The sequence below is a fragment of the Xiphias gladius genome, chromosome 1 (genome assembly GCF_016859285.1).
Source record: "Xiphias gladius isolate SHS-SW01 ecotype Sanya breed wild chromosome 1, ASM1685928v1, whole genome shotgun sequence".
Lineage (NCBI taxonomy): Eukaryota > Metazoa > Chordata > Actinopteri > Istiophoriformes > Xiphiidae > Xiphias > Xiphias gladius.
In genome coordinates, this window is record NC_053400.1 from 19414755 (window position 1) to 19437012 (window position 22258).

Genomic DNA, 22258 nt, shown 5'->3' on the forward strand with positions numbered 1-22258 from the left:
AAGTCTCTTTGAATAAAATTAATCTTTCAAAAAGACTAAATGACTAGTCATTTATATACTGTGCAAATAACTCAACTATAAATTTACAGTATCAGTATATGGTTTTTTTTTTTTTACATATATATATATTCATCACAGTATGGGATGAAGATTAATCATTGTTAACAATATGTTTGTTTAACTGTTCTTTTGGGTATTCATTCTGTGCCTTTGGCAGTTGTCAGTCAAATACAACAAAACATACAAAGAGTAACATTAAAAAAAACAAAGTGCTCTGTGTACAGACCAAGAAAACCTATTTGTGTAGAAACAACACTACATAATCTATGTGAACAGCCTTTTATGCAAAGCTGAGGGAAGTATTGCAGCTAAGCTCATACAAAAAAATGAAACAAAAATTAATCAGTAAAAAAATCATCACAGTCAAGGCCCTAAAACATCTGTAATTTGAGTGGCTGGAGGATGCAATTTTAAAATACTTTTAAGAAGAATTGATTAAAAAATACCTGATCAATATATGGTTTGAAACCGGTTTATTTGCTCATAAATTATTTAAATATGACAGATGGTTTTAGAACGAAATTAGTAGCCTTGCAAAGGATGGACTAAATTATGACAGCCTAATCTAGAAAAAAAAAAAGGATTGGTATGTTAGCTAGAGAGGACAGACATAAACTAGCATCTGCTCCTAATACACTCGTAATAGCTGTTAATCAGCTTCTGAACTGAGCATCGGGCCTTTTTCAAGGCAAAAGTCCAACCTCAATTATTGTTGAGGCCATTCACAAGATTAAAATGCAAAAACACAAGTGCAGGGTAGCTGTAGCAACAGCTGCAGGTGTTTAGCGGTCTGGTGGTCCACTTGAAATGACACCTTAAAAGGCAGCAGCCCAGAAGACAACGCCACTTACATGCTTATCACTTTGCCATTAGCTTAGGCAGCTACGCTTGTATCCTGGACGGTCACAACTGTTGGGTTGGTACATTATTCCTTAAACATCTGGCCACTTCTGTAGAAAGACTGTCTCAGACAATTAAGACAAAATGACAAGTTCTAGGTATTGGTAAATATTCACCATTATGTAGTTCTCCCTTTCCTTTAAAAATTCATGAATCCAATAATGGATAGTATGTTATGTAAGTGCTATGCTAATTTGAAAGGAATACATGGATGAAAAATTTAACAGCTGGGTTTTAGTTGACTCTGTGGTCCCGCTCTTGGCCACACTTGCTGAGATGGGTGTTCATTCATACTTTGATGACCAAACACCATGAGCTGCTTTAAAAAATGGCATGAAAACCCTAACCGCCTAACACTTTAACACACTGTAGTGGTAGACAACAAATGTATAATAGCACGAAGAGAGTCATGCACTTTTCATGCTTTACGAGAAGGGGAGTGGTATCAGGCAAAATGGTTGGATCATCCCCACATTCTGGTCTCCCTTTATTGAAAATGTAATCATTGTGCCCTTGTGATTCAATGTAAAAAATCGCATTCAGGTAGCTGATAATGTGGTTATGTACTTACACTCTGATCTGTTTTTCTTAGGTAACCATTTCATAGTGCAATATCGGCACAAATCTGAATAATACTTGGGTCCTGCACATGCCTGCTCCGCTTAGCTATTTTTCCTGTGTAGAGGAGAAGGAAGCAGTGATTGAAATTAAAGCCTTTCCATCTGCAATCTTCACAAGAGCCCTCAAAGTGCAGAGTGCCCATAACCTCAGAAGGCACAAATCAACACCCATTGATCCATCCTTTTTAATCGGGTGGGGCATTTCAAGATCCAGATGCCCTCTTGCAACATAAATTGATGAATTGTTTAAAAAGAATAAAGTTGAGTTTATCTGAAAAAAGACTCCAGTACATTTACTGCTTGTAATGGGTTTGTTAAATGTACAACAGCGCCACAATTTCAGCAACAAACAAAAACAACATGGAGCAACCTTAATCACGAAAAAAAAACAAAAAAAAACAATTCACACTCAATGGTATAAAATGACAGCAATTAATTCTATCGAACACCAACACAAACAGACAGAATTTTTTATAAAGTTATTGATGTTTGAAAGGCCTGTCCTTTTTTTTCATGCCATGCTTAGTATAAACAGGAGGTGGCACTGCAACCTCAAGATGTTAACATGTCAGTTGTTTCATTTGGCCTTGACCAGAAAAAAAGGGAAAACATATATTAAAATGGCTAATCTGACTTCCACGCCCACTCTAATACATTCATCACAGAATTCAGAAGAGTTTATCTCGAGGTTTTCATGGGCATGGAACCGCAGTTAACACAATAAACACAATGCTGTCACACGTGGTGGGAAAGACATTATGCAATCATGAAAAACAAAAACCTGCCACTCTGTTACTGTGATAGTGTAATATTGATAAAGACTGTGTGCAGTGAGGTGATTTAAAATAATATCTAAAGACAATTTACTGACAAATTAACATGAAGCTGTTTTTTGCAAACATCTGGACTGTTTTTTTTCCCACTCCCACCTGTGTCTTAAACAGCTTTGCACTAGTTTGGAAGTACTGTGCATGAGCAACAATATTTTACAATAGAAGCCCCTCTCTCAGTTTTTGACCCAAAGGGCATTTAAGCCACTGGCCATTTTACATCCATGTCTGCCTGTTGTGGCAGCAATTATGACCAGGCAGAATAATGAACTCTTATGAGACAGCATGTTGTATCTGTGGGAATATATGAAGCCATCATATAGACATCATTCCCAATGACTGAATCGCCTGTCATTTCTATCAACAGTCACCCTCAAGGAGAGCTGAGGCTGCTAATGCACAGCACTCCAGTGTCCTGGGAGACCTATTCGGCAAAATTTCTCAAATGGCTGGAAAAACACTTATGGGTGCAGCAGGAATAAACACGATGTCTGACAAGTGGATCGAGATCGCTGAAAAGGTCACCGATTCATGGAATACATATTCATTATTTGTTTTAAATGGGATGATGTTCAAATCAATTATCCTCTCATGTTTTCAGGCATGTAGGGACACTATGGCAGCAGAGATACACTCGCATCCACAGAACCAGCGTCAAATTTCCTGTCCGCAGAGGGAATCCCAAATGGATTTTGCAGCTTTGACAACTGCCTAAAAGGTTCACTTAAAACCCTCACCTCTACAATAAAAACATTCCCAGCTTTACTTTATTCTTAAGTACTTATACCCATTAAAGCATTAAATCCGCTCAAGAAATAAAGTCAGATTTTCTTTCCTGCCAAGCGATGTACGTGATCCCTGGTCTTTGCATCATACCACATAAATGTGAGTTAATAAAATATCCTAAATATAACAGTTTTGCTGCAAATAGTGTCAAGGCTATGAAATTTATTTACCAGAGACATTTAGGGTTGTTGAATACCGTACGGTCTATGTGATTAAATCTTCATATCAAATTTTCATATCAAATTTTCATTGCTAGTTTGCAAACCATATAGGCATCGCAATCACTTCACACGGCTGAAGGAAGCAGGTCTGTTATTTTTCTTTCTAACCTCATTCTTGCTAAACTGGTTTTGTGAAAGTGCTCGTAGTTGCTTCACAAACAAGCTGTTGGCCTCACGTATACATCGACCGGTTGTTCTGTTGTTGTTCATCCTTCAGCGGGAGCAACACCAGGCACACAATTAATCAAATTTGTACCCATCCAATATGTAGAAGCATCTTCCTCTGATTATTTTTGATGAGGTTCCCTCAACTCCATACCAATGGTTTAACCTGTTATCTAAGAAGTAAGTAAGAAGCGCTGGTAAGAAGTAATTAGTGTAATCCAACTCAAATTATTCATCGTTCATCAAGACCTTTCATCGGATATAAAACCGAAGAAACTGAAGAGAGCGAGAGCAAATATAACCAAAATCCAATGACAAGTCAAATTTTTGTGCATAAACTAATTTTTTTTTTTTTTCTTGTCTTTGTTTTTCTTTACTTGGTTGCACTCCATATCAGACACAAGAGACTCCTTGGAAAACATTCCTCCAGCTCTTATAATGGTTACCAACAACTTTGACAATGCATACTAATTTTGAGACATTTATTATATCAAAATACAGTAGTCTTTAGGAATTATGAACTGTATAAGAATAATATATAGGCAAAAATTATATTTAAATTCTTTCTACCCCACAAGCACACACAGTCTACCATGAAACAATTACAAGCAATTACAAAGCCTTGTGTCAGTTTCTGTAGGAAACAATGCATTCATGAAATGCTAGGAATTGTGCTTTCCACTTCCAATTCCAGCAATGAAAACAAAATAATTTTATGAGAAACAAACCAACATCATCATCTACTAGTGATGAGGAATATTTTGCAGTTTGACTTTACACCTGGCCCCAGGTTTTGGATATATAAGCACAGTATACGAAAGCAGTGACGCTAACCGGAAGCAAACCAGACTATTTTGTCTGACTGACTCAGAGAAAGTTACACTGCTCTTCGCTGTTCCTTTGACAGGTCTGCTCGGTTCTTTAGTGATGTGGTGTGCAGCAGAGCATGCAAGACCAGCAGTGAATCATGATACTGATGATTAAAAAACACTTTTCACTTTATCACAATTCTGTAATGCAACAATGTGTTTTTTTTGTTTTGTTTTTTGTTAATGATACATTTGTGAATATTGAACTAAATGAAGACATATCCATACCAGATTCAAAGGCATAATACTTTATTTCACAGATCCAAAAACCAATACATTATCAAACATTATTTGTTCATTCTTTATAACTTGCATAAACGATTTTGAATTTCTGTTTCTTTTGAATGTGTCTGGAAAATTATACTTTTGATCAACTTTAAATCTAAATCATCCTTCAACATGACAGTAAACTATTCAGAAAAGGTTACATGGGGATTGCCAAATTGAATCCATTCTGTAGTAGATGATACTAAGAGGAAGATCATGGGCTTAATATTTCCAAATAAACAACCACAGCCTCAGAAGTTACCCAAGTTATCTGTTGCCAGCACAAATGTGGTGACCTTTCTACAATGTAGAGGCTTAATTACTTTTCTCCTTCCATACACTGATATGATGTGACTTAAAGGTTAACGTCTCCCAGCTGTTATATGCCAAGGTCTTCGACACAGTTTAAATTGTGGAAAGTGACGAGTCTTAATACACAACAGCTCACACTATTAAAAGACTGATTATATAGCTGTATGCTGAATAATGGTAGGAATTTCTGGGACACAGACGAGGTTGATGGCTAACTATAAAACAACTAAAAGGTGGTTTAAGAGGCCATCTCTGACAGTAAAGCAAATCTTGGCAACACTGTGTACATGAGTAAAATAAAAAAATCCAAATAAGTTAGAAATGAAGCCTGTGTTAACTGAACACTATTCTTAGAGTGAAAATGGATAAAAAAATAAAGAAAAATATACAATAAATCAATATAATTCAAATTAGAGACCGTACAGTGATTATTTTAAATATTTCCCATCATAGCCTTTGTATCAAACGATTTACATTGTGAGCCATGTGAACCATTACTCTACTTCTTACCCTTGATACCTTCTGTAAGAATATATCAGTAACTTGGCTTCAGTTGACCAGCCCAGCCAGACAATATAGGACCATACAGAGGTCACTGACCAGGTATTTTACCATCCCAGTGATGCTCTTCAAGTGCAGATATCCTAAGCTAAGGTCAACAGGGTGCAGGTGGAGGATACACTGGAAGATCGTTCATGGACAGTGTTGTTATTATCCTGAACTCCTGACACAAACTGTGTCTTTGAAATGCTGCAGCATGCAAGGGTGTCAGCCAGTTCGGGGCAAAGGGCCATAGTCAGCCTCTGGAGGACGAGGTAGAATTTCCTGCGGAAGCTCCGGTTTATCCAGAAGTAGAAGATGCAGTTGAGGAAACCATTGGAAGTCGGCAGCCATACCACCACAAACTCAATCCACTCTGGCACGCTGCTACCTGAGACTACTGTGGGGCAGAAAACATGGGGATTAAAGTAAGCCAAGTATCCACAGCATGACAACAACCGAGTTAACGCAAGACAGCAGAACAATAAAAGGGGGTCACCTTTTGGTGACCTTTTTAATTGAAGGTCCCAAATGAACCACACACACAGTCTAGCTATGGCTGGTCTATGATCATATATATAAATTAATACATCTATAAAAATCATGGATGAACATATGTAATCAATCAACTGATAATAAAACACGAAATATCACCCTTGGAGATGTGAGTCTTTCCCCTGAGGTCAATGATATGAAGCCATAAACTGAACATTCATAGTCTAAATCTAAAAGTATAAAATTAACTGATAGATTTGGTGGAGTGGGAGCAACCACTCAGCAATCAGCTTCATTTTTTTTGCAGGGGATTTTCATCCATATCAGATGAATTACAGGCCTCTCTGGAAAAGGTCTTCACTTCTAAAATATTCAGCTGTGACTTCACTTTCCGTCTTGATTACGCCAAGACAGCACATTGTTGGGGCAAATGAGAAAAAGTCAAAAAAAAGGTCTGAGACATAAAACTGGCCTTGAATCAGTATATTTCTGCCTGGTAGTACCTAAATGACTGACAGCTATTTCTCTCAGTACAGGCCCAGCTGAAATTGATGGAGAAATTTGTGAAGGGGGGAATACATTAAATGTACACTTGGTAATTCTTAATCATTACATACCCAATTTTGAGTTCTCTTGCTACCCCTGAAACCCGAAATTTGACGTAAGCATAAAAAAAAAATACAATATCAATAAAGCCCTGGTTGAACTTTGACCTATGTTTGCCATTAGATTTGTGTCCCTAAGGAGCTTAAAGCTAAAAATTATGACATGTAATTTCCTGTATGTGTCTAAGTAGCCATTGCACAGTAATTTTGCTCTTCGTTAGTCACTGGGTCCACATCAGAGAGCTTTAGTTCTAAAACCCTAAACTACCGTGTATAATTATAAAACCTAGCCACACAAAAAGTGTGCTGCAAGAGCAGTTTTTAAATATTTCACAAACAGTCGATGCCAACTAGTCTAGATGTACATCAACAGGATGAATTAGCTACAATATCCTTTTATGTATGCAGCAGTAAGATGTGAATTTGAGCTGGTTACACTGATGCAAGAGAAGCAACACAAATACGTCCTCTTAAGATTTTTGGAGTAGTCAAACCTTTTGAACGAATAATGTTTTCTTTTTGTATTTGTATTTATTTAGATTTTCAGTTGTAGGTTTGCATCATAAAATGCAATTAATGAAAGCTGAACACCTTTGTCTTTGTTGACTTTGTGAAGTCCTGTTATTTGAGTAAATGTATAGAGATGCCAAAGTGTGGCAAATTCGCAGACTGGGACCAAATAAGAGATTTTCACTCTGAACTATGCAGGTAAATTTGAACTTTTACCATATTGCTAGGGAGTTGTGGTCTGTAAAGAAGCCTTACATTTCCATGCATCCATCATCTATATATTCCAAGCAATTTCTAAGTGTCATCGATGGAATGAGGAAGTCACCTTCAGGCCCTTTCATGCCTTTTCTAGCTCTCCCTCTTTTAAAGGGTTTATTCCCATTGGTATTGCTTACCATTGTAGATCAGAGCTGCCATGCAGGGCGTCCAGCAGGTGTAGTAGGCTGCCATCACGGGCAAAAGCACTCTGGAGGCCACATTGTGTCTGTTGCGACGCGCACGGTTGTATTTGCGCAGTTTCAGTCGCTGCCTCTTGGCAACGCACCACACTCGCAGGTTTGCGTATGTCATGATGATGGAGCAGGGGAAAAATATAAAACACGTCAAAGTTAGGGAGTATCCAACATTTGTGGAGTAGGAGGGATTGCAGACCAGCGATGCAGTGGAAAAATGAACCTCGATAATGCCATCTGGGAAAGATATCGGCGACAGCAAAAAGGGAGGGAAGCACCAGGCGAAGGCAATCAGGAGCAGTGTCCTTTTTCTAGTCATCAGGGATGAGTATTGCAGCGGGTAAAACACTGCTATGTACCTCTCCAGGCTTATTGTAGCCAGCGTATACATGCAGGTGGAGTAAACGGTGGCATTGCAAAAGGCCACGACGTGACAGAGGGCGTCTGGCCCGTCAGTGTAGTCCTTTAGCAGACTCACCCAGAGATTCAGGGGCATGACCAGCAGTCCAAACGCAGAGTCTGCAGCAGTGAGAGAGAGGAGAAAGTAGCGAGAGTTTCTTGACCAACCGGCCACGGAGGAAGTAATAACCAGGAGAACTGCAACGTTTCCCAAAGTGATCATCACGCCGAGAACGATTATTATGCTTACTTTGACGGACCGGTGCGTCAGCTCCTGCAGTCTCTGGGGGTCAACACCGGACAGGTTGGACTCGTCAGAGGTTGAGAGGTTAAGTGCTGTATACATTTTTTCTTCACGGTTACATGAGTGCGACCAACTCATCAGTCACGTGAGGCAAAAATGGTTGACAGACAGTTGAAGTGAGCAGAAGTAAAATCAAGAAAAGATGTGTGTGTGTGTGTGTGTGTGGGGGGGGGGTCACATCAGGGAGAAGAGCTGCAGCTACTCACAGCCTTTCACTCCGACCTCAACAATCAGCAACACACCTGAGGCAATTTGTGGTGGGTGGTAACTACTGCCACGAGCCACTCTCAAAAACCACAGTCTGTTTGTCTCATACCAAAATCATTTATGCGTCATTTGAACTATTTTTATCATTGTAATTTTGTAAGTTGTAAAATTTATTTTTATAATAGGTCTTTCAATGTGCTATTCTAAAATACGATCAGGTATTCTTGCCATAGTGATATATTGTAAAGCCTAACACACTGAAACAGTCCAACTTAAAAACAACAAAAAAAAATCTTCCAAAACATACATATGTGTTTTTTTTCCCTAATTGATAATGGACAATTAAGGGATATATTTCTTTCAGACTGAAGACTTGAGAAACACCACAGAGAAGTAAGCAAGCCAGAACATGAAACTGAAAATGACAGACACAATCTTTCACCAGTCTAAAAGGGTGAAAATCGCTTCACGATCGTATCTTCACTTTAAGATACTCCCAATGCACATGCTGAAAATTTAGATTTATAAATTTATTTATCAATGCATTTAAAAAAAAAAAAAAAATCAAATTTATTGATATACTTATGAATGCATATGTGTGCATCTGTTTGTGTGTGTGCACATCGTGAGTTCGATATGCAACCAATATGAGCTATTTCTGTAGCATCTTTGGGGCGAAGTACCAGGAAATAGCTCAAGTATCAAGCAACGTGGGGCCACAGTAGGCCTTCTCTCAGGGAGGGGCAGGAGGGATCAGTGTGATGGTTTGGTATTTTTCAATATCTTAATGTGATATTCTCGTGCCGTAAGTATGTTAAGAGACTTATTGGTCACTGTAATCATTCTTCCTGGACTTACTGGCTGTGAAGTGATTGTTTCCTAGTATGACTACTCTGTAAGAGACAACATTCACAGCCCTTGTTCCATGCAAATACTCATTGTTAAGTTAACCCAGGGCTAATAAGAGATTTCAACAGTCCTAGTTGGCCAATAACTCCCTCAGTTTACTTATGGCATGTGAGTATTGTATTTAGTTGTCAAAATAGACAAAAAATCTGAACCTATCCTTTTAAGGTAGTATTTAGGCACACACTGGCTTCTGTTTCTGTGTCATGCTATTGAAGTTATTGGAGATAAAGCAGGAATCCGACAAATCTATAGAGTGACGTTTTGTCCATTAGCACAATAACTATACTGTAGGTGCTGGGCTAAACCTCACTCCAGTAAGAATATGTAAAGGCTGGCTAGTATGCTCTCTCTGTGGCTTTATTATTTACAAGCAAGACAGTTTCAGTCGTTCAGGGCCTTTATGGAATGCAGTAAGGTTGTCCCACTAATTGTCATTAATAAAGGTGCCATGTGAGTGTTAAGTGTGACCTCTACAGTACATACTAATAAGGACTAAATGTATCCAATATCTCCCGTGAATAATTAACTTGACAGGAACATAGTAGGACAAAATATCTTGTAAAGCAGAGATCCTTACATGTGTTCAATTAAAATTACGATTTTAAAATGTTTCTGTTTTTTGCCAGTTGAGGCGGAAGAAAATGAAAATGTCACTTCTGACTGTATTAACAACCATCCAGTCGACCTTGGCAGGTTTCATTGCCAACAATAACAATGAGTCAGTCAACAATTAATCACTACCAAAAAAGGTCCCAAAGAAGATGTACACAGCCTGACTTCTCACAAACAATCATGGCCCAATTTCCACGATCCCACACCATCAGTGTCAGCCTTTCCTCCACCTCCTGTTCCAGTGACAAGCTTAAGTGTTTTTGTTCGCACTACTGAGTGGTAGCTGCCAACTTCCCTCCTTCAAAAAATTACATGACACAGGGGCAAAATAAGGGCGAGGAAAGATCGTCACCAACAGGTAACCATCTGTTTCAGAGGTATTCTTCTGTGTGACAGTCAGTTCATTAAACGGCACACACAAACTCACTCCCACCAGGCACAGTCACCCACAACCTGCATCCTCAGGGACACTAATACCACATATGATTTATTGTATCCCGAGGAGACAATCAAACAGTCTTACACATCTTAGTGTCTCCCATTTATAAGATGACTAACAAGAAGATTTTAACCCTTGATGTTACAGTAAATTCCTCCTATGACCTTGAAAAATAGGGACATTACTTAACATGTACATCCCCAGAATGAACAAAAAACATGGTTTTACATTTTGCAGGAAACATTTCGATCAATGAAAAATGAAATATTTGTAATGTAGAATTCTAGTAAAAGTAATGAAACAATTTTTAACTCAACGATGACCTTACCCAACACAGTAACACGGTGGCTTCAAAGTCATCGATCTTCTATCTCTACTAAGAAACCACTACTAATCATATTAATGTTTTAACAGCAGTGTAGCAGCGGCTCTCTTGTGCCATGGGAGAAACTTTTCCTACAAACGGTATACAGCACACAGATAGGATAGACTGTAAATATACATGTATATACGGTACATGGCCCTTAGACACATAGCTTTTCTGTTCTGCTACCACAGCGGGATCCCCCAGAGGAGAACTGACAGCTATCTGCGTTTGATATATGTGTTTCTCGCTGTCCTAATGAGCAGATTTCTCTTGGTGATATCTAACACGGAGCCTGGAGGAGGGGATGGACTCAGACTCTTGGGTTAATATTCTCAGTCCCCCTCCCCCAGTTGCACTCCTTCATGTTCATTGCACAGTCAATTGCATGCTTCTTACCTGAAACTGTCTCATTTTGAAAGGATGTGAAAGCACCAGACAGTCACAGATATAGCACAAGATTTTATATACAATACTAAAGTGTAAATGGTTTGTGGTAGCCAATTTATCTCATAAGGGATGCCAATACCCAGTGAGGGAAACAGTTCTTAAATGTTTTACTTAAGTAAAAGTAGCAATAGAAATACCCTGTTACAAGTAAAAGTAATGTATTCAAAATGTTACTGGAGTAAAAGTATATCAAAATATACTAGTACCGAAAGTAAAAGCAATCATTATGCAAAATGGTCCGTTTCAGAATAATATATATTATATTGTTGAATTATAATTATTGATGCATTAATATGTACATCATTTCAATCTGGCAACTAATTTTAACACATTCACTGCAAAGTTACTTGTAACTACAGCTGTCAAATAAACAGTGGAGTAAAAAGTACAATATTTGCCTCTGAAATGTAGTGGAGCAGAAGTATAAAGTAACATAAAATGGTAAAATGGTATAAAATAGTACAGTAATTGAGTACATGCACTTAATTACTTTCCACCTCTGCCAATACATCCAAAATCTATTTATTTCTTCCCCTACAATGTTCCAGTTTTGCTCCATTAGCTGTAAAATATTCACTGCTCGTCTTCATGACACTACAAAATTAACTCGCAACCAGTAAAGTGGTTTGTCAGCTGATGTAAAGCAAATGTAGCCCAAAAAATTTATGTAATTTTAAAGAGAAACCTAATGCACATTTTGAAAACAAAATAAAAATAATAATAAGGAGGTGCAATCATTTTCATATCGTCTCCGCTCATTCATAAATCCAGCTGGTTTTAAGAGTATTTCTGTGTGGTTCAAACCGTGAGGTGATTTTATTTGACAGAGAGGGAGTGCTCGTGCATCTGCTTCTGTGCTTGGTCTACCTGTGTGGGTGCGCACACACAAGCAGCACTGGCCCAAAGGTGCGTGTGTAAATGTAGTTGATGTGAACATGAGTGAGATAGAGAGCAGGTGAATTTGCACATGCTTGCAACTGAATATCCTGTGAGTGGGTGGAGTGCTCAATTGGCCACCTACTGTACAACATTTCCTGATGTGGAGGGAGGTAGCCATTGATTTGATCTGTCTGTGCATGTGTGTGTGTGTGTGTGTGTGTGTGTCAGTGTTTGTGTAGGCAGCATCACTATCTAATTCTACCAGTGAGGGTTGATGCATGATGTTTAGGAGACATAGTAAAGCAGGGAGGTTTGATGGGCGATTGTGTGAAAACTTGATGTCTTTCTTGACAGTCTGTCTAACTGATAACAGGCCTCTGCCTGCACAGACGAAACCAGCCTGGCAGGTTGAATGTTATTAAAGCGGTGTCTAAGATATATCTTCTTTGTGCCTACACACCAATGTGTATCCCTCTGGACTCAAATAAGGACGACCATCCCATGCTGTGAGCAGAGATAAGTGCAGAAACTGAATGGAGTAAGTACTGTAAGTGGACTGCTTATACATAACTATGAATTGCATATCAAAGAAAAAAGAAATATAGATCAACCTTATTCAGATTTAACTTAACAGTTCCATGCAAATACAATTTATATGGCTCTGCTGCTGCATAATCCTCCTATTCTTGGACCAAATGCTTTAATGTAAACTTCAACACGATGTTGAATGTTTTTGCTGAAAATGGGGACAGCACGTATGCGGTTTCCTTTGTGTTTCATGGACATGTTGAAAGACGATATACCAGCGGTGAGACAGAAGCAACAAGACAACAGTGGGAGTTTATTGATTAAGTTTAGTCAATTAAAACAAGCTTATCTCAGGGATTTGCACAGAAACATGCTCTATTCTTAAACACTGTGTGTGGACCCAAAGATAGCAATCTGGTGCTCCACATTCCAAAAAAACAAACAAACAAACAAACAAACCCTGGGTAATTTAAGCAGCATATACTGACCCTGTTACACAATGTTTGTATGTACAGTGCCTCTGCTTCTCTCCCTTGTACAAAAATACCTAAACTGAAGCTAGAATTTCAGCCTTGCGTAGGAGCTATTCCCCTTTCATTTAAAAGGCCTGGGTATCGAATATCATTGAAGATCTTTTTACTTTTAGTGTTTTTCAGTGAATCACCACTGAACTCAACTAATGTGCCTCTCTGTAGTCAATGTTATGTAACAGGGGTCTCATTCTCTGACACGTCTCATCAAAAAAGAGTTGTTGGACATTGGCAAAGTGATAGGCCGAAGAGGGCAAAATGCAAAACCTTAGGGTGTTTAACAGAAATGCTGGACCCATTGATTTGACCTTTAAATTTTTGCCCGTGGTTGCAACTTATACAAACCCACGCAAGCAAAGCAACCACACAGTCCTTTGGTTGCCTTGCTGGTCAGCTTTATATTTGAGGCCAATTTGTCCCCAGAGAAATGAATAAACCTGAAATTAATGCAAACTGATTTTTATACCGCAGCTTTTAGTGACAATATATCATATTGTAACTCTTCTTTGGAGTCTGCTGGACAATTTCTACAGTTTAATAGTGGGAAGAAGACACACTGAAAAGTCTTTGAATAATTGAATAATTTCAACATTTTAATCATATTTAACTTAACAAAAATCTGAACTTTTCTCTGCAGCTTATTTGAACTGCCATTTGCCATTCCTTGGCTTAAACGAGATAAGACGACAAAATAGATCCTGCTGCTGGATAAAAGCTGCCATTTAATCATTTCAAGATGCACAGACTTCAGTCCTTGTGGCAAATGAGCAAATCAAACCCAGTCATTTGTACAAACAAATAATTTTGTCTGTGATTTGTAGCTTGAATTTGTTGTTTTTTTTCTGGTTGGTTATGACATATAAAGGTGCTATTAGTATAATCTAAAATAAGATTTAGAGGCTGCTGTTGGAAACTAGTCTACAACATCAACGCGTCGTAAACATGTCTTCCATAAAACACCTTGTTTTTTTCCTTTTCTATCAGTTTTGGTCAAGAAGCCAGGGAAATGTTATTGCTCGTAGAAATCATTCTTTGGTTTGGGCATTTGAACTTTGCCAGCATGTGTTGTGAGCCCCACTAAAGAATGCAGTTAACTTATCAAGTAAAAGAAGAACAAACGGGCGAGAACTGTGGTATAGATCAGTGAAGAACAGTAGAATACAGTAGGTTTTTAGTCATTAGTTTTTGTGAAATCTGCTGATGCACAGTGTTGTTTGGTCAGTGAAATGAAAAAATGTCAACACTTGGCACTCAGAGGCCCATCACACATGAGTCGGCTTTTCTCTCTGTGCTAGTAGAGGTCACCACTGCTTTATAGTCTAATACCATCTCTAAAACCCAACCTTGCCTTTGTCATTCCACTCCAGGGCAAATTCTGATAAAAATTACTTTTGTATAACTGCAATAATAAGACCTTGTGTCGGAATTATTGTGAAAGCTAAAGGTCCTGAAAGTAAAGTCTACAAATATTGTGGTGTGCAGCACAACCTTGTCCATATCTTCACAAATTATTTAAGCCGTAAAATACGATTTATATTGTTATGGTAATTTGTGACAGTGAGATGATGAATTTCATTTGTGAGGGTGAATACGCCCAAATTTGCTCTAATATAAATGAAGTCTGTAGCAGTCTTGTTGAAAACAAAAACCTATTTACCTTTTACAGTTTGTTTAGTCTCTGAATACTTATTGCACTAGACACCACTTAGGCCTCTGTGATTATGTCAGGGTGTGGCCAAGAGGTCAGGGAAGAGAGGAGAGGAAAACATTGTTTGCAGTAGTCCTCTGGCAATGATAGGATAGACACCCTCCAGACAGTAAATAAAGAATTGAACAAGTGTCATCTACTTAATACTCTGTTGTATGGCTGGCTAGCTTTGGTCAAAGTCTCCTTTGTGGTTGCCCTCTCTCTAAGCACAGCTGGTCACTTTTATCTTTCATCAGTTGGATCCTGTTGAGTGTGTGGAGAAATGTTTATTATATGACGTCATCCATGTGTGCGTCAAACCTATTACGCTGAGTAACATGCAGTGAATGACAATGAGCTCACTGAGAGAAAATTGTGTCTGAAAAGGCTGTCCATTACATTTATGGCAATAATTTCCTGCTGTGCAGCTGTATTTACCTCAGAAAATGCAGAGTTTGTTAGCAGCCTAATATGCTGCTCTTCAACAACCACAACAACAATAACAACTGGTTTTTAATAAAATAGTTATAGAGGCTTCAGCAAACAAAACAACTCTTCTGGATGTGTTATATAATTTGGATGCAGATACTTCTGAACTCTAGCCTAAAAATGACATACTCAAGTAGTTACTCAAGTACAGTCAAGTTAAATTAATTAGAAAATCAAAATAGAAGGGTTATATAATCCAGTTGTACTAAGTCCAATACTAATTAATGCATAAATGCTAATGTAATAAAATGAATAAAATAATTTCAATGTGATATGCCCATCATGTACTATACAGTAAGGCAGACATGCTGTAGAGTATATTTACAATGTATTATACTAATAGTGTTGTTTTGTGGCACTGCTCTCCCATACTCCCCTCAGAAAGGCACACACACACACACACACACACACACACACACACACACACACACACACACACATACACACGCACACACCAGTTTACAGGCAACTGTGCAAAAGGGTGGTTGAAGTGGCAGATACAGACTGGTTTATCTCATGTTTTGGAGACCACATAAAAAGAGTCAATGTAAAGCATGCACCGTCAACTTTTTATCTCTAGCCTCAGGGCTGCTGTCAAGCTTAATAATGAGCACCTATTAAATACATTTGTTGGGAAAAATCCCTTTATTTACCGTGCTAACAGGAAATCAGATTGTAGGTGCCTCAGATGAAATCTTGCCGGAGAAAACAAAAACACATTTAAAAAACCACTGAATGAACAGAGGAATGCTCATCTGCTGCCCGAATCTTCAGCACTAGACTGTGATAAGTGTCATCTTCTGGCTTCATCTGCAGGCTCAGAAGGAGAAACGTTTTTCGCTTTGTTACCTGATAGTATGGTTCCAGCTGTTGTCAAGACTCTGTAATGGTGTTGTCAGACAATACAGCTTTTATTGCACACAAAATTGTGTCTCAAAGATTTTTCCAGCTGCTGCCATCAGAGTTAATATATTGTCAGTTGTACTGGCGTAAGATGTCATTGGTTTCTACCCCTAGAGAATTATGCAAATTTGATTTGCATAAAATTAAAGTTTAAGGTTAAAGATGATAAGGATAAAACAATTATCAGTAATATTTGAAAAATTAACGGTTTCTTATTGTGATGTAAATGCCTGTACGTGTGATGTAATAAATAGAAGGCAGATTAGATACAGTTAGTGGCCATAATTTTGAAAATAACTGAGCTTGCTCTGCAGCTAATTGATGTGCTCAATTCTGCAAGGTGGTTGCACGTCAAGGAAGAGGTGATGAGGGTCTCAACATTGAATAATTGCTGAATCAAACATTTGGGTTCACAACTCACATCTGTAATAATTTGAGGAGGTGGCCGGAAAAGTAAGAAAACTATCCATCACCCAGTTGGAGCAACTTGGAAGAAATGCCGTTTGTGAGGAACCTATAGCTGTATGGTTCATGCCAACACTGAAAACTGACCTGCTTGCAATGTGCAGATAAGTTTGCATGTTCTCTTACATGCTCATGCATAGGTGCAAGTATGACATTCATTTGGTTAGCGAAACACGTCAAAATGCGAAAGAGAGAAAATACTTGCAAATCGCAGCTTGTATGTCGCAAATTTGGTAAACCGGGCCCCTGTTGAACTGTGAGTTTTTGTCAGAAACCAGAGAGTGAGCCTCCACAAGATTAGGGAAATCTTTCTTTTAAAAATCGGATTTCATACATATTTTAACACCCAAAATAAAAATCTACAGCCATCCTAACGGCTTTCGTGAAGCTGTACTTAGGCACAATGGTGCTTTGAACTAAATGGTGATGTCAGCATGCTTACAATGACAATACTAACATGATGATGTTAAACAGGTATACAGCTGAGACTGAGGGAAATGTTATTAGTTTTAAAGCTATTTGTAATAAACCAAAGTACTGGACAAACTCAAATTCGGACTTAAAGATTTGGACTGGATGAAAAGTTCACCAAAGTTATTACAAATCAGCCTGATGGGAACACAAAACCAAATTTCATGGCAGACCATCCAATAGTTGTTGAAACATTTCACTTAAAATCACAAATATCAACCTCATGGTGGCTCTTGAGGAAAAGTCAGGAGTCCCTTTGGGAACCATGAATCTCTGGACATAAGTCAGTTAAACAGTCATTGAGCTATTTCAGTCATGGTGGATTGACAGACTAACAGACATACATCGCCACCTCTAGAGGCATGCTACTAGCATGGCCAATGAAAAACCCAAGATGCATGTTTATTTTTACCACACTGATTGGAATTATTTCCTGTCAGTGGGTAACATATATGGTCAACAACCCCAGTGAAGTTTCATGCTCTGTTTGTTCACATTAAAAAACATAACTGAGGCAATAGTCACCTCATTGGCTCATCACTGCAGCCAATCAGGTCACATTTGAAATATTCAAATATCAGATGTTGAGCTCTATCAATTTTCCTATCAATTTTACATCAGACATACTACAAACTGTCATTGCTCAATGATAGAGCACTACACCCATGGAGAGTATACATTCCTCCCCGTCCGTCCTCCCCTCCCGCTCAATCTACATCCCCTCCTGTTCTGGATTCACTGCTGTTTATCTAAGTAGGGGCAGGTGCTTGCAGAACAATCGCCTGGGATTTCATCTTCATATGAAGATTGTTTACCATTCATATACTGGTGCCCTGTTCAGTGTCAGCATGAAGCTGTCGCCTTACTGTGTAGTGGAGAAACAGGTAAAGATGGATTTCTGGTATCCAGACATTACAAAACAGCAGCATATTCTATCACTGAAAAGAGAATAAAAAGTAGACTGACACAGGGCCATTATCATGATGTGGTTATATATACACATATATATATACATACATATATGTATGTATATAATGGATTTTTTCAGCCCATTAGTGAGAGGGCCCTTATCAGTGTGATACAGTTTTTCCTTCATCTACCTTGTTGCTTGATAAATGACTGGATTTATGCTGTTTTTTTGACATTCTTCTTCTCTCCTCCATTCTTTTATAACCACTATCTATAACTTTCAGGTTGCACAAAGCCACAGGTACAGAAGTTTGTGTCTGACCTGCTGAGAGAACAGACTGTCCTGTGTTTGTTGCGACCCGGGTGAGTCATAAAACATGGGAGGTCCCTTTGTTCCATGCAGAAGAACCATAGGAAAAGAAATGAATTTCACTGTTTATAGAGATTGCATAAATTCATATGGTGTGTTTCACAAATCTCAGAGGCTGCATTGGTTGTTACTCAAAATGCAAAAGGCCTTCCTAGGAAAAATTTTCTCCCCAGCTGTTTGAAATTTTCCAGTGTACACGACTCTATACTTAGGAAAAAACATAACGAAATAGTTGTGCAGTCACAAGAGAACCTTCCAGAGTGAATTATTTCTTTATTCTGGTGAATTTAAGAAGCAATATGAGAATGTCTGGGCCTCAAACTCATTTAGTGTAATCAGACACAAGGAAGTTTGAATGCAGACTTCTTCAATTTATTATCCTTTTAATTTTCTCCAAGTCATCAAGGCACACATTCACTCAGGGACTGGTAGATTCTTTGTGTGCATTCACTTGAAGATCTTCAATGTTTTGTCTGTCTTTGCACATAGTCTTTGCTACAACAAACAAACAACTCTCTGGGTCATTTTATCCTTTGAAGCTACATCTAAGACATGTGCATTTGTATTATGTACTACAGAGCGAAGAAGTGGCATTATGTTGGGCAGCCAAGGTTTCAGAAGCAAAAAAGACTCAATAATAATAGTCCCGTCATAAAGAATAAAGATAGCTCAAAAAGTCTGCGGTCAGCGACCACATATTTCTGATCACACTTCCAGGGTACCAATGGACATTGCAAATAAAGTAGTGTACTCCGAAGTTGGTGAATGTAATGTAATGCGCCATCAGGTCCAGGATAAATTTTGCTAAATAAAAAACAATGATACTACATTACTTGCATTAGGGGGGAAATTAATCACTGTGTCAGGATTAAAATGCAGATCAGAGACAATGAGGCACTGCGCCTTTTTTTTTTCCTTTTTTCTGTCCTAAAAGAAATATGTGATACGATGAAAATTGGATAGGAAGGCCTTATTAAACCCTCAGGTTTCACATAGAGTAACTTCCTTAAGCAGATCATTAATCAGCATTACTTTAGTTGAGAATATAATATTTGAGGTAAATCTTCAGCAGTTCACTAAAGAGATACTAGCTAGATTTACAGCAGTATATTTAGGTATAAATTCAATTAAGCTAATATGATTTCTGTAATAATAGACAAAAGTATTATTTGATTATTTGAGCCTTGCCGACAGGACACACAGTGTCTTTACATAATAGGTAAACTTTAGTTCCAATGTGCAGAAAATGTAGGAAAAACTAAGTTAATTAATTAAATTAAAAGTGTTTCTATTGCTTCCATATACGTTTTACATACAATACACATATTGTTATCAAAACCAAACATTGTTTGTGAAAATACAAAGGACAGATAAATGAGAGGCAAAAATACATACTGAAGCCACATTTCGTAGAATAGAGAATTCAGGTAGCTCTTATCAAGGCTGCCATTCATACACTTCCTGGTCAGTTCACTCAGCCATGAACATCAACTGAAAAAATCCCCAAATTAACCAAAAGTACCAATGGAATCCAACTGAACAAACTATGCTTTTTCCAGCTTTTTTTCTGATGTGTTTCTGCTGTCTACCATATCCAGCTGCTGTATCTTTGCAATGTACAGGTACTGTAAGGATCTTATATAGGCTGATATTCAAATAATGTGTCCATTAATGAATCATTAATGCAGCACTACTGTGGCAGCCATGGTGATAATGAATATGGATGTTGGCAGTGTTGTGTCTTTCAAATGGAAGCCTCAGTAAGAGCACATTGTCACAGAACGAGAAATGTGTTTTTTGGCTACTGCTGCATCCCATGTGTCACGGACTTGACAACTCCCTTTCATCCCTTCAATTTACTGTCATTTCCAGTTACCCACCACCTGTAATTCATCAGAGCTGTGGTAGCCAAAAAGAATATGAAATTAAAAAGGAAAAAAAATTATGTTAGTTTACATTCATGTGCTGATTAGTCTGAGAGAAGAGTAAAGGAAAGGAGCTACTCTATAAATCATACAGTAGGTAGCGTTTACAACGCTTCTGTAGTTATTCAGTACAAAGATACAGAATGTAAAGCATCTCTGGGACTCTGAACACAACACATTTCAGGCAAAACATTCTTCATTAGACATTACATGGATGATTGAGACACACAAGACAACAAAAAGTAAAAACAACTATAGGCTCCAGGCAGGCATAAATACCTTCATCTATTGTAGGTATCTAGCCTATAAATTGGAATATCCAGTCTGACTGAAATGTGTTGCTTGCAGATTACTATGTCTAATGTGCCAAAATCAGGAAGAAAAGACCTGAGGCTAATTATAGCCGAAATCACAGCCCTGCTGTTGTCTTTAACTTCTGTGTGTGGTGATTTTGTCAGGAAACGTCACGGTTATAAAATTAGGATTTTAGCAGTGCAGAGCAGCAGCTTGGAAATGACTTGGAAGTGACTGCTGCTTAACATATAGTCTTAACGGGCCGCATTCCAGTCACTATTTCATACTTGTTCCATTGTCTGACAACAGAAACAGAAAAAAAAAACATGTAAATGAGAACAGCTTTATTGGGAATTCAGCTGTATTAAATTACTGTGTATGTGAGCACAAAGAGTAGGAGGGAAGCAAACAGATAAAGGGCTGAAACCGGCTGACACTAGGCAAATTGCAAATATGACACAGTTACGTCATGAATATGATAATTAGTGTATTACCTCATATAGCAACACTTAGCATCTCTTAAGCAGACTTAAGCTAATTTCGTACATTGACGATACTCGGTCCAGCCATATACTAGGTTTTGAACTAGTCTTGTTTCCTTTCAGCTACCCTTTTTAAACTAGAACATCTATTTTCTCTCACCTTTTTGGACATACTTAAATAGACTTTAGACTTGAAGTATGGGTCCGTGGTTAGCATTGTTGCCTACCCCAGAAAGGTTCCATTCAAGTCCTGCTCTTGAATCCCCCTCCTTTCTGCGTCGACAAGTTCCATCAACCGCAATTAAAATATGAATCCTGAAGATTGTCTTTTGGTTCTTTTAGTGACACCACCGGTGATAAGTGGTCAGTGCAGTGTGTTTGCACACTGCAAATCCAAGCAATCTCTGAAGAAAAAGGACAGGTGAAGCAAATTTTGTAAATGATGGCTTAGTTCCATTAACTGTCCCAGTAAGCCATGCCACTCAGCCAGCATGAACAATACTGGCCACCTGCGGCTGGAATGCAGCCATCATTGATACCATTAACACCTGCGCTTAAAGGATCTGAATATTTATTGATAAAGGAAGTCATTGCATTATAGTATGGTTTTAACAGATTGTACATTACTATCATTTGTAAAGACAAATTTTTAAATTTTGCTTTGCATCATGTTTATTTTTAAAGTGGCAGTCTTGAAGATTTCACTCCTGGTTGATTTGGCGACACCTGTAGTTACTTGTGGCAACAGCAAATGTGGTTTAATACCACAGGTCACGGAATTCTGGGGGCAGGAAAAACAAACTTGTGTCATTTAATAAAGTCAGGCGATAATTGGCCTTTTTCCTTCATTCTGAGAGAAACCGTGATCTGATTTAATGCTGCACACGGCATGAGTCTGCGACCAGCAGGGCACAGTGAAAGGAGTTGCTGACCTCTGCAGCTCTTCATAACAGCTCACTGCGGCTGCTCCTTCTTGTTCCATTACTCCCTGCAATATTTCAAACTGATCC

The 22258-nt window shown here is 38.3% G+C and overlaps 1 protein-coding gene across 1 annotated transcript; it reads right to left on the reverse strand.

Moving 5' to 3' along the window:
• Positions 1 to 4683: 4683 nt before the first annotated feature.
• zgc:162592 (uncharacterized protein LOC561993 homolog) lies at positions 4684 to 8604 on the reverse strand. The gene is made up of 2 exons (XM_040138214.1): positions 7576 to 8604; positions 4684 to 5970 (listed from the first exon to the last, which is right to left on the reverse strand). Exons 1-2 carry the CDS (start codon positions 8411 to 8413, stop codon positions 5675 to 5677), a joined length of 1134 nt encoding a protein of 377 aa, XP_039994148.1. The 5' UTR covers positions 8414 to 8604; the 3' UTR covers positions 4684 to 5674.
• Between the last annotated feature and the right edge of the window lie 13654 nt (positions 8605 to 22258).

What these genes read in the sequence shown, in the direction of transcription:
- zgc:162592 (XM_040138214.1), bottom strand. Translation starts at nt 8,413, where the DNA reads ATGAGTTGGTCGCACTCATGTAACCGTGAAGAAAAAATGTATACAGCA. An exon ending in GGCAGCTCTGATCTACAATG is followed by an intron (nt 5,971 to 7,575) that starts GTAAGCAATACC and finishes TCTGCCCCACAG; the next exon opens with TAGTCTCAGGTAGCAGCGTG.